Source organism: Sorex fumeus, unplaced genomic scaffold (genome assembly GCF_029834395.1).
Source record: "Sorex fumeus unplaced genomic scaffold, SorFum_2.1 ptg000187l, whole genome shotgun sequence".
Taxonomy (NCBI): Eukaryota; Metazoa; Chordata; class Mammalia; order Eulipotyphla; family Soricidae; genus Sorex; species Sorex fumeus.
The window spans coordinates 124933-138317 of NW_026606244.1; the positions used below are offsets into that span (position 1 = coordinate 124933).

The 13385-nt window shown below is 55.6% G+C and overlaps 1 protein-coding gene across 1 annotated transcript; it reads left to right on the plus strand.

Moving 5' to 3' along the window:
* The first annotated feature begins 368 nt into the window (after positions 1-368).
* Positions 369-7791, plus strand: LSM11 (LSM11, U7 small nuclear RNA associated). Its single transcript, XM_056107968.1, has 4 exons — positions 369-837; positions 4921-5060; positions 6335-6418; positions 7381-7791. The coding sequence occupies exons 1-4, from the start codon at positions 375-377 to the stop codon at positions 7789-7791; spliced, it is 1098 nt and encodes a 365-aa protein (XP_055963943.1). The 5' UTR covers positions 369-374.
* Positions 7792-13385: the final 5594 nt, after the last annotated feature.

The window sequence follows — 13385 nt, forward strand, 5'->3', positions numbered from 1 at the left end:
CCCAGCGAGCAGAGACCGCGCCCCTGAGAAACAAAGGCCACGCCCCTGAGAAGCAGATGCCACGCCTCCTAGAAGCAGAGGCCGCGCCCCCGAGAAACAGGCCACGCCTCCGAGCAGCAGAGGCCGCGCCCCGGAGAGCAGAGGCCACGCCCCGGAGAGCAAGGGCCACGCCCCTCGAGAAGCAGAGCCCGCTCCCTAGCGAGCAGAAACTGCGCCCCGGCGAGCAGAGACCGCGCCCCGGCGGGCAGAGGCCACGCCCCAGCGAGCAGAGGCCACGCCCCCGGCGGCGCGGCGCACGGGCCGCTGCTGCCCCCCGGCGGCCGCGCCTGCGCGGTGCCGCGTTCCCATCGGCCTCGGCTGCGGGCCTTTCAAACATGGAGGAGCGCGAGCGGGGGGCGAGGCCGGCGCGCGCCGGGAGCCCCGCGCGCCCGCCCAGCCCGCGGCTGGACGTGAGCTCGGACAGCTTCGACCCGCTGCTGGCGCTGTACGCGCCGCGCCTGCCGCCCATCCCGTACCCCAACGCGCCGTGCTTCAACAACCTGGCGGAGTACGAGAACTTCCTCAAGACCGGGGTGCGCGGCGGCGGGCGCGGCCGGGCGCGGGGCGCGGGCTCCCGGGGCGCCCCCGCCGCCGCCGACCCCGCGGGCAGCGCCCCCGCCGGACCCTCGGCTCGGCCCCGGCGCCGCCACGAGCCCCCCGCGCCGGACCCCGAGCGCATCCAGCGCCTCCGCCGCCTCATGGTGACCAAGGAGGAAGGGGACGGCGGGGACGGCGCGCGCCGCGGGGCACCGGCCCGGACCAAGAAGGCGCCGCGCAACGTGCTCACGAGGATGCCCCGTGAGTGCCGGGCCGGGGGGTCTGGGGGTGGGGGCGGGGGTGGAGGGGGGGCAATGCAGGGGCAATGCAGGGCGGGTCTGTCTGCTGAGGGTCCCCGCGGAGCGGGCCGCAGGGGCGTGGTGGGGAGGAGCGCCGGGGATGTCCCGGGGGCCGGTGGGCGCGGAACCTCCGGGTGGCCAGAGGCGGGGGCGGGCGGTTCCGAGCCCGGGGGATTGGGGGTTGCTCAGAAGCCCCCGCGTGTTGCAGTGGCGGCACAGCCGCAGGGAGCCTGCGGCACCCGAGTTCCCACCTGCAGCAGCACAAACGCCCCTGGTCCCCCCCCCCCCAATAAAGACCGCCTTGCAGCCCCCTCTGCACGCCCGGCACCCCGCCGCCCGGGGGTGGGTGGGGGCGCGCAGTCCCCGTGTGCGCAGGCGGGTGTCATCCCTGGTGGTATCCCCAGGAGCTTCCCCCCAATCCTGTAGATGCTTCCAGCAGTCGTGCTGTCCAAAGGCAGAGGGGGAGGTTGCCCGGTGCGGGAGCCAGGGCTTGGGCGGACAAGCGCAGCCCCCCAACCCCGGGGCTGAGAATTGGCACATCTTGCCCCCCGCCAGCAGTGACCTACTTTGCGTCTTGGGCCAAATGGTGACATTCGTCTGTCGCTACCTTTGGCGTGGAGAGGTGGTGCTAGGGACTATTGGGGTGACTATATTGGGGGTTCCCTCCTAGAACCGCGTGTGCTGGAAAGGGACCTTCCCGAAGAAAGCCGGGTGTCAGGCTCGCTTGTGTAAGAGAGAATCTCCCCGCAGATGTCGCCCAGAAATAAACCCGTGTTCCTAAAATGAGAGCAAGTCTGGGGCCCGCATGTGCCCCAGCCCCCCTGTCTGATGGTGTCTAATGGTTGTCGGTTGGCGCTTGTGGCCCTTATCACTTTCAGACTCATTAACAGCCGTAAGTCAGGGCATACATAACTTCCCTCTCTTTGGCCTAGAGCTCAGCAGTTTACTAAATATAGCAAGTTTTTATTTATTTATTTATTTGTATTAAGTGGAGCACATTAAGTAAAAACCCGCCCTAGCTCCAGTTTCCACAAAAATGGGGGATGAAACAGAGGCCAGAGAGATAGTACAGCAGGTAGGGACGCTTTTGCCCTGCATGTGGCAGACCCAGGTTCCATCCCTGGCATCCCATAAGCCCGCCAGGTGTAAGCCCTGAGCACAGCCTTGTGCGGTCTGAAAACCAAACCAACAAACAAAGGGGATGAAACGGACAAACCACTGGCTGCAGCTGAGTGAGGATTATTAAATAAGCACCAGGTGCTCTGGGCTGACGGCAGGGAGGGCTAGAATTGGTGCTGCAGATGGGAGGGGGAGCGGGAGAGGCAGGAGTCTTAGGAGGCTCCTGATTGGCTGGTGGTTGTGGGAAAGGTGGGTCTTAGTCCCTGAGCATCTGATGTTTGTGCTCAGTGGCATGCCCTGGGCAGGGTCCTAGCCAGGGCGCCACGGGGCCCGACTTTGGACAGTTGAGGCACCTAGAGCTGGGTTGAAGGAGAAGGAGGTGTGGAAGATTAGTTTTCTTCGAAGATAAGATCAATTTCTTGTGTCAGAGGAAGTGTTGGACACCTGGATTGTGCCCTTTTTTGTTTGCTGGTTTGTTTTTGGGCCACACCTGGCGGTGCTGGGAAGGGTTACTCCTGGCTCTGCATTCAGGTTGGCCTACTCTGAAGTTCTCATGTTGTGTTTTTGGATGAATGCAGGAGAGGAGTACCTTCTGGAATTATACCTTAGTAAGTCTTTGGGAGGGAAAAAGCCTAAATTTTGGTAGAGAATCAGACGGGAGACAGCACCTGTATTTCTCCTTTGATGTTAAGAGTACATGCTTTTGATTGGATTTGTGGGTGAGGAGGAATAGTGTCCCCATTTAAAAAAAATCTGAGAAAATTTTTTTTTCTACACGTGTGTGTATGTGTGTGTATTGAGAGTCAGTGAAGGTTATGCAAAGAGAGTAACCCAGGTTTTGTGATGAGTAGGGACTTATTCTCAAAATGAGTCCAGACATTATCCACTTCAAAGTTAATTTTAGTTTAGACACTTGGGCTAGAGAAATTGATTCACCACGGCCACGCCGGCAGTTAAAATGGCCTAACTGTTGTTCCCAGCATCGATTTAACCTGCACCCAGCACACACACAGGACTCTCGTGTATCAGAGGCTCAGGCCCAGCCTTTGTCTCGGAGGCTCGGAACTGTAAAACCGTTGCAGGAGGAAGGCTAGATCGTGGTGAGATTGAGGCTCCCCGCTTCCCACCACGACCGCTGTTCCCGTCTGCCTCTGCCGCCCACTGTGTCGTGTGCTTCACCTTCATTCTGCTAGAACGCCTCTTCATCTGCACGGTGCACGCTTCCGAGAGGAGTTTTAAGATTTATCACTGTCAGCAGTTATAAGCCAACACATGAATGAGGTATAATGAGGTCAAGCATAACCAACTTCGTTATCCAGACTTACAGGAACAAAATGGGGCAGAGTGGAGGAAGGTTCGCTTAAACCAGCGTCCTGCGTTTGTTTGGCCTGTTGCTTCCCCTTAGGGAAAGACATTTCTGCTCCCAGCATTCTCAGAAAGCCAGGCTAACCTGAAATAATAAAAGGGGACGAAGCAATAGTCCAGTGGGGAGGGCGTTTTCCTTGCATGTGGCCGACTGGGTTCCATCCCCAGCGTCCTGTAGGGTGCCCTGAAACCCACCAGGAGCGATTTTCTGAGTGCAGCGCCAGGAGTCACCCCTTAGCATCACTAGGTCTGGCCCCCAAACAAAAGAGCAACCCCAAACTTCCCCCTCTTGAGCTTTGAAACAGTCTGGTTAGGCTGACAGGAGTGATGCATGATCGCATCATTCTTCCCAGGAAGTGTCGCATAAATAGTCCCCAGAAACTGCCATGTGCTGTCTGTGGGGGTGTGTGTAGGGGGCTCCCACCTGGCTGGGCTCACTCGTGTTGGTCTTCTGATCATCCCATAAGGTCTTCTGAGCACCTCCAGAGTGATTCCCAAGCACAGAACCAGGAGTCAGCCCTGAGCATCACCAAGTGTGGCCCCCAAACATACCCAGTGGCATGGGGGACCATTTATGGTCTGCCTGCGAGAGTAGAGTTCTCTCTCCCGCCTCCATATTGCCTTTTACCTGACATTTACTAACGGGTGTCATGGGGGCCTGAGGCCCAGCATCCCTTTCTACCTTATGAGGTAGCCAGGTCACTTCCTCTAACCCAGGGAGCTAGTGCGTGGGCTAGCTCAGCCCAGGGCCATGCTGACTTTCCCAGAGATCTGAGTACGTGCGTGTGTGTGTGTGTGTGTGTGTGAAGGCAGGTGTGAACTAGGATCCATTTTCTTTAGACATGGAACGGTTCCTTGGAAGGCTCAGACTAGACATATGGTTCGTGAGAATTGTCATGAAAAAAACGTAAGGCACAGAACTCAGAATCCCGCTGCTAACGTGGACATTTCTTGAAATTTTCATTTTTGGGTGGTGGGGAGGGGGTGGCTCCAGATTTTTTAAATGAGGCAGGTTGAAAGTCAGAGCCAGGGCTGAGAGATAGTCCAGCGGAGGGGACACTTGCCTGGCACATGGCTGAGCCCGGGTTCACTCCCCAGCATCCTGTGTGATCTCCTGAGCCCTGCCAGGAGTGATCCCTGAGCACAGAGTCAGGAGTCAGCCCTGAGCATAGTCGGGTGTGGCCCCAAAACATACCCCCCCCAAAAAAAAAAGCATTTAGAGGCTGGAGCAATAGTTCAGCAGGGAGGGCATTTGTCTTGCATGCGACCACCCTGGGTTCGATCCTCGTCATCCGCTAGGGTCCCCTGAGCACTGCTAGGGAGTTAATTCCTAAGCACAGAACCAGGAGTCACTCCTGAGCATCTCTGGGTGTGGCCCAGAAACCAAAAAAGAGAAAGAAAGTCGGCACCATCCCAGAACATCGGCTGCTGTGAAGACAGTGTGTGTCCGGCGTGTGCACAGCCTGGTGGGCTCCGGCCTGGGTCCCGCCTGCCTTCCCTGCACTTTCCTGTTCTCTCAAGCAGACGTTCACGCTGTGCCCTTCCCACTTTTCTCTTCCAGTGCACGAGGGCAGCCCCCTGGGGGAGCTCCACCGCTGTATCCGGGAGGGCGTCAAGGTGAACGTCCACATCCGCACCTTCAAAGGGCTGCGTGGCGTCTGCACCGGCTTCCTCGTCGCATTCGACAAGTTCTGGAACATGGTAATCGATAAAGCCTGTATGAGGGTCATGGAGGGGAGGGGGATGCACAGAGACCCTGGGGGGGGGGGGCGTGAATCTCTGTGTGTAAAGAAAAAAAAAAACCCAAAGGCCTGACCCGAGTTCGGTTCCTCCACCCCTCTCAGAGAGTCTGGAGAGCTGCCGAGAGTATCTCGCCCACACAGTAAAGCCTGGCAAGCTCCCCGTGGCGTATTTGATATGCCAAACACAGTAACAATTGTCACAGTGGAGACGTTACTGGTGCCCACTTGAGCAAATCGATGAACAGCAGGAAGACAGGACAGTGTACCTTATTCAACAGAGTCTTCAGGGAAACTTCCCCGCAGTCTTTTTGTTCTTTCGGCCATAGGAGAAAAAAAAAATTCTCTTTATTGCTTTCTTTTCCTTCAGGCTAGTGGCTTTCAGCCAGAGTGATTCTGGCCCCTCCCAGGGGCAGCTGGTAATTTCTGCTGGTTTTTTTTTTTTCCTCCCCTGATTGTCACGCCTTGGGGATAAGCACTACTGGCACTCAGCGAGCGGAGGACAGAAATGCTTCTGCTTGTCCCTCCACACCCAAGACAGTTTCCGCGGCAAGGAATTATCCCGGCAAAAGTCACATCAGTGGGGTCTTAGAACAGCCTTGCACGTGGCTGACCGGGTTCGATCCCTGGCACTTTATATGATCCCCAAGCTCCACCAGGAGTGACTCCTGAGTCCAGAGCCAGGAGTCAGCCCTGAGCATCACTGCGTGTGGACAAAAAACAACAACAAAACACATCTGTTCCAAAGTTGAGAAAACCAGCCTTCAAAAATAATTAGTTCATCTGTTTAAAAAAGATTAATTTTATCCATATGAGGTGATGAACGATAGCTGAACTTAGCAGGGTCATCATTTCAAGTCTGTCAGTCAAACCTTCAGTCCGTATAGTATTTTTTTTTTATTCCTTTTTGGGTCACACCCGGCAATGCACAGGGGTTCCTCCTGGCTCATTCACTCAGGAATTACTCCTGGTGGTGTTCGGGGGACCATATGGGATGCAGGGGGAGTTAGCCTTGGAGTCACACTTCCATACCTTCCCTGGCAGCCACCGGCGCGGGGAAGCCGCCCTGCTGTTTTCTAGCCGAGAGCTGGGTCTGCAGGTGGGTGTTGGCTTCGCTCGACTCCAGTGATATGTCCCTTCAAATTCTCTCTTTGAAACTGTAAGGAAAAAACCAATTTTACATTCTCCCCTATTTCCTCCTCCACCTCCCCCTCCCCCCCACCCCGCTGTCTCTAGGCACTTACCGATGTCGACGAGACCTATCGAAAGCCAGTTCTGGGCAAAGCATATGAACGGGATTCTTCCTTGACGCTCACTCGGGTAGGTGGGTCCCCACCCCGCCCCAGGCTCCTCTGCCCAGCCTCATTCTAGCCTGGACATCACCGAGTCCTGTGACCTGCGTCTCCTGTCGGGGAGGGGGCGCCCTGCCTGTTCCCGTCCCTCGGGGCCCAGACTGAGGTCTTCCCTAGCTCAGGCATCCAGACAGTCTCACGCAGGCTCGTGCTTCTGGCCTGTGCAACCAGGGACCTCGTGCAGGGGTTCCTGTGTCACACCGTAGGCGTGAGCAGGTGCTGTGAGCTCAAACTAGTAGCACAACAGTGGAGGCCGTTTGCCTTGTATGTGGCAAGGTTGGATCTGGGTTTGATCCCTGACTTCTCATAGGGTCCCCCGAGCACCCCTTGAGTAAGCCCTGAGTGTTTGCCAGTTGTGACCCCGAAATCAGAAAATAGAAACGCAGGTTCTTCTTGTCCTACCATACTTTTTGATTTATCTGAGTAATGACTAAAACTGGAAAATCTATTACTTTTCACGTAAAAATTGCAGAGAAGGTAATGAAGAAATCTGTTTTTTTTAAAAAATTTTTTAAACATTTTTGTGGTTTCTCATTTTTGGGTCATACCTGGCGATGCTCAGGGATTACTCCTGGCTCTGCACTCAGGAATTACTCCTGGTGGTGCTCCGGGGACCATATGGGCAAGTGCCCTACCTGCTGTACTATCACTCCGGCCCTGTGATTTTTTTAAAAACTTTTGGTTTGTGGGCCCCACCCAGCAGTGCTCAGGGCCTGACTCCTGACTCTGCACTCAGGGATCATTCCGGGTAGTACTCGGGGGACCCTCTGGGATGCCGGGTATCAAACCTGGGTCACCCACACACCAGGCCAGCACCTTCCACGCTGTCCTGTCGCTCCGATCCCCAGGAGTCGGGCGCTTTCTTTCTGGCACTTTCTGGCCGTGGAAGGCTGTGGTGAAGGCTGACGGCTGCTGCTCTCTTGCTCACAGCTGTTTGACCGTCTGCGACTCCAGGACTCCGCCAAGAAGGAGGCCGACTCCAAGTCGGCCGTGGAAGACTCCACGCTGTCCAGATACTCGCAGACGTCCACGTGGAAAGTGGCGTCCGTGTGGGGCCACGGGGACACCGGCCGGAGCTCCCGCCGGCGCTCCCGCTCCGTGCCCTCGTCCCTGCAGGCGTCGGCCAGGGAGGAGTCCAGGTCAGAGCTGTCGGGGAGAACTGCCCAGACCGAGGGCTCGAGTGCCGGGGGCACCCTGTCCAGGGCCACCACGCTCTCGCGGGGCCAGCCCCGCAAGAAAAAGCGCAAGGCCAAAGTGGACTACCAGCAGGTGTTCACGCGCCACATCAACCAGATTTTCATCCGGGGTGAGAACGTCCTGCTCGTCCACCTGGCACAGTGACCAATTCTGGGCTTGGCCCGCCGCGCTGTGGAGTGTAGAAATAAGAGTGCATGCCTCCTCCTCGCCCCGCGACCCCCCTGGCAGCCGAGTTGCGGGGGTGGGGCTCATTCTCCTCCCTCCTCCCCCATCCCCCATGCTTTCCTGCACGTCCCGAGGAAGAGCCAGGCCCAGATGTCCCCTGGAGATGGACGCCCCCCAAGGGTGGGCGGCGGGGGGTGAGGTGGGGGCCAACCCAGTGCAAAACCGGCTTCCGTTTGCGTTACTTCGGGTTACGGTTCTTCTGAATCTGATCCGCCCTGTTTGCACGGTGCAGAGTGAGGGGCGTAAGGAAGGCCGCACCTTGGAGCACACTGGACGGGCAGGGGTGGGGGGGCCTCCGGGCTCAGAGCCGGCCTCTGAGCTGCGCCCTCTGCGGCGTCTTTTCCCCCTTCCGCACCCAGGAAATGGGGGTCGATTGTTTGCCAGCCGCCAGAGCTCTCCTGGGAGAGCTCCCTGCCGTGTAGCCGGGGGTCTACCCGGACTGCGCTTATGCCCCATGGTGGCCCCTCCGCCCGCCTCCGGGCCCTGTCCCCACCCAGCGAAATCGTGCCCGTGACGGGAATGGCAAAACCCGGCGGGACTCTCGATACTCCCGGAGGTGGGCGTGGGGGTGTGTGGTGGCTTCTCGTCCTTCTCTGTTGCTTGCTCTGTGGCATGACTCGCTGTCTCTGTGGCATGGCACGAATGCATGTTAAGTGACTCCCCCCGCCCCCAAGCCCGTGTCCTGCTGCTGCTCCCTTCCCAGTCTAGAGTGTGGGCTGTCCTGTGAGCCCTAGCTCCTGCTAGGGAGACAGACCCCCCGCCCCCCGCCCCCATTGTCCCTCATGTCTGGCCGCCGTGGCTTTCTGCACGAATTTGATGCTGTGCCTCCGTCCCCCCCAGTTGGGAGTCCCGCCCCCACCCCCCCTCACTTTCCCCCTGCCCGGCAACTGACCTCATAGCCCATCTCTCGAGATGGGGAGGGGATATGCCAAGGGACACTGATCTCGTCCTCTGTGTCAGGCTGGCACCTGGGGCTTCCCCCGATGTGTTGTGGGGGGGAGCTCCCCATCCCTGGCACCCTTTTTCTTACCCTTGGCACTCGGCCGCGCTACTCCCCACCCCCTCCTCCCTGCCACTGCAGGTTCGGCTGCAAACCTCGACACAGACTGTTAGGGGAAAATTGAGGCGGCTTCGGTTTTGTCAGTTTATATTTGGAGTTTTATTTTCGATAGCTGTGTTCAAAGCGCAGACACGTTAAGAAATGGCCGGCTAGATGCATAAAGAGAACGATTCCCCCCCCCCCCCCGCCCCCTTACCTTCCCCATCGCCAGAGTTGTTGGGTGAATTAGACAAGCTGGCTGGGGGGGGGCAGATCGAGTGCAGGGCGCCCGGGCCCCTCTGCCTTCCTCCTGTAACCAAGCAGAGCAGCCTTCACCCTCCGTGCCTCAGTTTCCCCATCGGACACCTACCTCACAGAGGCACCGAGACCAACAGTTTTCAGAAGGCCTTCCCATGTCATAAGTGCCACAGGCAATGCTTCGGATTGATTCGGACCTGGTCAGACCCTCTGTCTTATGAGCAAGGCAGGTGCTAAGTAGAGGGATTGAGAGATCTCTGGAGAGGCTGCAGAGACGATCTCTTGGGACCCACAGGCTGCAGTGGTTCCCAGCACTGTTTCTGTAGCCGGTTCCTTCTCTGAGGGATGGTGGAAGTATCTTTTTAGAAAAGAAACGTAATATTGTTTTTTTTTTTTCTTTTTTTGCTGCTCTCCCTAATACCCCACCCCCAGCCTTTTCTGATTATTATCAGGGGAAAAAAAAAACCCCTGATGTTTCCAAGGGGTGTGTATATGATGCTACCAAAAGGAAAACTGTACATTAGAAAAATGATACATTTCCCCCAAGGGGAGTAATTTTTCTATTTTATTTAGTTTTTTTTTTTTTAATGTTTTCTGTAGAGTCAGATCCACATGCACTAAACTCTGTTGAGAGAAATTCCAGGTCACGCACCTGGATTTAGAAATCTTTGGGGTGAAGAACAGGATTTAAAATCTAATTTAGAAGAAGATTTTTAAGTTTTCTTCTAAATATTGTGTGTGAGCTCCGGTTTCCCAGGGCGTAAGCTCTGGTTGTCTCTGTATTCCTTTGGTGGCTCCTGGCCTCGGCCTCCTCACCCGTCTCTCCTGCTTGGCTGTCCCTTTCTGTCCCTGTGTCCTGCAGGCAGTAGCTGTAAAGGGGGGTACTAGATTTCTCCGATACAGCAGACATTTGGAATCCGAAGGAATAGGATACATCTCCATTCATTTCTAGCGTTGATTAAAAATGTAACCTGATTGACTTTAAGCACGTGTTGACTTTCATGTTTGCATCTAATTTTCTTATTTCCGTATGACGGTGGCTTTGCTCCTTTCCTGCCCTGCTGAACTATCTCCTGGCTCTGAAAATCATTCTAAAACCGTGTGTCATCTCGCTTATGTATCCCCCACACACCCTATTTATTTGTTTGGAAAGTGGTTCTGAAATGAGCACATAGAGGCTAGTAAATGTAGTGTTTTGCGTTAAGCGTTTTCGTTATGTTTTAGAGAAGTCAATTTGTTTTTAATTGGTGGCAGGGAGGATGGGGGGATTTGTGTGTGTGTGTGTGTGTGTGTGTGTGTGTGTGTGTTTACTGCTTTTTCTTAGATAAAAATTTCTAAAGGAAGTAAAAAAGCAATCCACGTAATTTATATGCTGCTCAAAAAATATCACGGAGGACATTGGAGAAAGTTCCCACAGTAAACACTGCAGACCTTCCTCCAGAGCAGGAAAGAATGAAAAATGGAAAAGGCGCCAACGGCAGGTTCCTGCCAGCCGCTGCTGCATTCCCCCGAGAGGGAGCCCGGGCAGCAGAGATGTACTGAGACTGGCGCCCAGCACCCTCCCGCGGGGCTAGGAACGCAGTAGGAACCTTCTCTTTCTGAACATCCGACTTTGCCTGGTGACGGGTTCTGGGAGGTGGACAGTGAGGCTTTCTGGGGAGAGGGATTTCCTTGTCCGTCCTTTGTAGCCGTGAGGCTGCTGCTGGACCCTGAGTGGAACTCCCTCTGGAAGGCCAGTTTCCCCACCAGTGTGGGGGCAACGGCTGTGCTTCCCAGGGACATGGGTGGCCCATTTGTGAGACGCGGCCCAGGTGAGCCCCCTTCCAAACCAATCCGTGCCTTGCTCTTGGCGTGACACGTGCCCAGTCAGGAAGGCTCGAAACCATCAGCCACTCTTGGGCTCCTTCCTGGGAACTGCCAGTGCTCAGTCACCCCCCACCCTGTCTTTGTGCACTAGGCCAGGAGCACCCAGCCACGAGCTGTGAGCTGCCCTTAGGCCTCAGCCTTCCAGAAGTCCGGGCAAACCCTTCTGCCCCCCGAGAGAAAGAGAAACACCCAACTGGGTAGCTAGGTTTCTATATTTCTTTTCTTTCCTTTTTTTTGGGGGGGGGGCTTTTTGGGTCACAACTGGAGATGCTCAGGAGTTACTCCTGGCTCATGCACTTAGGAATTACTCCTGGCGGTGCTTGGGGAACCCTATGGGATGCTGGGGATCAAACCCGGGTCGGCCATGTGCAAGGCAAACGCCCTACCCACTACACTATCGCTCCAGCCCCAGTTTCTATATTTCTTTGGGTGCTATTGTCCTGGCAACAGACACGGTGAAAATCTCTGATGAGGGGAAAATTCTGTAAATCCTGTAGGTTTTCCCAAAGACTTCATTACAAGGACCAAAAAAAAAAAAAAATGGTGCTGCCCTCCAGCTTTCCAGCCTTTATTGTATTTTTTTTTTTAAGGCTGAGGTGGTGGCTCTGGGCAGGTCAGGGTGCATGCAAGAGGACCCTGGCCCCCCAATAATAACTTTGCAGCTCTCGTGTGACTTTTCCAGTGTCAGATCGAGACTGCGGCCAGCCCTGTGTTCAGGTTGCTGGTGTTCATCAGTCGTTTTTCCCCACCTGCTAACTCCCGGGAGGCGTTTCCTAGCGATTGTCAAGCAGGAAAGTCTTCCCTGGGGGTGGGCTTGTCATTACTTTCTGGAGTCCACGACGACGATAACGGGTGTCAGAGACGCTGTGGGGGGCTCTGTCGCGGTTTTCCTGAGCTCCGAGCAAGGGCCCCTTTTGCTTCTTGTGTTTGGGGGTGTTTTTTTGAATGCCTGTTGCGTTCTCCGTACTCCTGTAATAAGAATGAGAGCTCCCCGCCAAGAGGGGGTTTGGGATGGTTCAGAGATGCAGGGGGCGGCGAAGGAGGACGCCTGAGACTTGCCAGGCAGCCTTTTATTTATTTAGAACAAAAAGACGTTTGATAAGCGACCAGAGTTAGTGCTGCTTTCAAAACATCCTCTCTTTGAGAAGACAGGAGCCGTCCCTCAGGAAAGCAGCGAAAGCGATTCCCCACGCCACACCATTGCTTTAGATCTCTTGCTCCTTTAAACCCCCCCCCCCAAAAAAAATGTCTGATGTTGTGTCTGAAGTGATGTTTCTAGAGCCGTGGGGGAAAAAAGTCGAAAAAAATTTAAGGGGTGTTGTTCAGCCATTGCCTGCGCTGTGTGTGTGTGTGTGTGTGTGTGTGTGTGCGCGTGTGTGCCAGGCGGTTCTCTGCCCGTCACCCCGACATTCAGGCGGGTCGTAGCAGTAAAGCGGAGTCTTGAAAAGCAGTGGGCTTGTTGTGTGTTGTGTCCGTGGCCAGGAACCTTCTGGAGTCTCCTGAATTTGTAGACAAGACTTCTGAACCTATAGACAATTTCCAGTTTCACTGCGGGTGTGTATGTGTGTGTATGCTGGGAGGGAGGGGAAGGTTTTGTGTGTGTGTGTGTGTGTGTGTGTGTGTGGTTGGGGGGGGGTGCGTTCTTACCAGCTGCTAAGAGAAAGTTTCCTTATCAGCCGCCACGGAGAAAAACTCTGATTTGTAATCGTGTCTTGAACCGGCTCCTAATTGTTAAGCTCATCTAATCCCTTCCTGTTTAGGAAGTGTTGCTGCTAGTAACTTCCAACCCATCTACAACGTTCTGCTTTTGATCTGTGTCATGGGGGGGAGTCTGGAAACTATAATAAATACGACTGCATTCATGCCCGGCTGTTTCTGTCTCTGCTGATTTGGGGGGTGGGGGACAGCAGGGTGAGTGGTGATGGGCAGTACAGCCACCCGGAACGTGGAACGTGAAAATCTCCTACCGCCGACATCTGCCGAAGTCACGCAGTCACAACCTCTTTATGCGAGCACACGTCCCTCTTGCTGCGCCCCCGGGGAGTAGTGAGTTCTTCCAATGTACCTGAAGTTCAGGCTTAGAAAAGGAATCTCTCAGCCCCAGCCATGCCGGCCTGGCTTGCTGCATCCCTGCCCACCAGCCACTCTCCTCGTTCTTCGCTGCAGTTCCCCTTGGGTCTTGCTCCCTTCCTTCCCTGGGTTTTGCCTTAATCGACCATCACATATATCTCCTGACTCTCCACGTCTGCCCTGCGCAATGTTTCATACTGCCCTGAGATTTCCCTGCTGATTCCCGGCTCCCCTGAACGCTTTCAGAACCAAGTCACCTGGGCAAGGGGGACAGACAAAG

Coding starts and splice junctions, on each gene's coding strand:
- LSM11 (XM_056107968.1), top strand. CDS start 375: ATGGAGGAGCGCGAGCGGGGGGCGAGGCCGGCGCGCGCCGGGAGCCCC. Junction 5,061..6,334: donor TCGACAAGTTCTGGAACATG/GTAATCGATAAA, acceptor CGCTGTCTCTAG/GCACTTACCGATGTCGACGA. Junction 6,419..7,380: donor CTTCCTTGACGCTCACTCGG/GTAGGTGGGTCC, acceptor TCTTGCTCACAG/CTGTTTGACCGTCTGCGACT.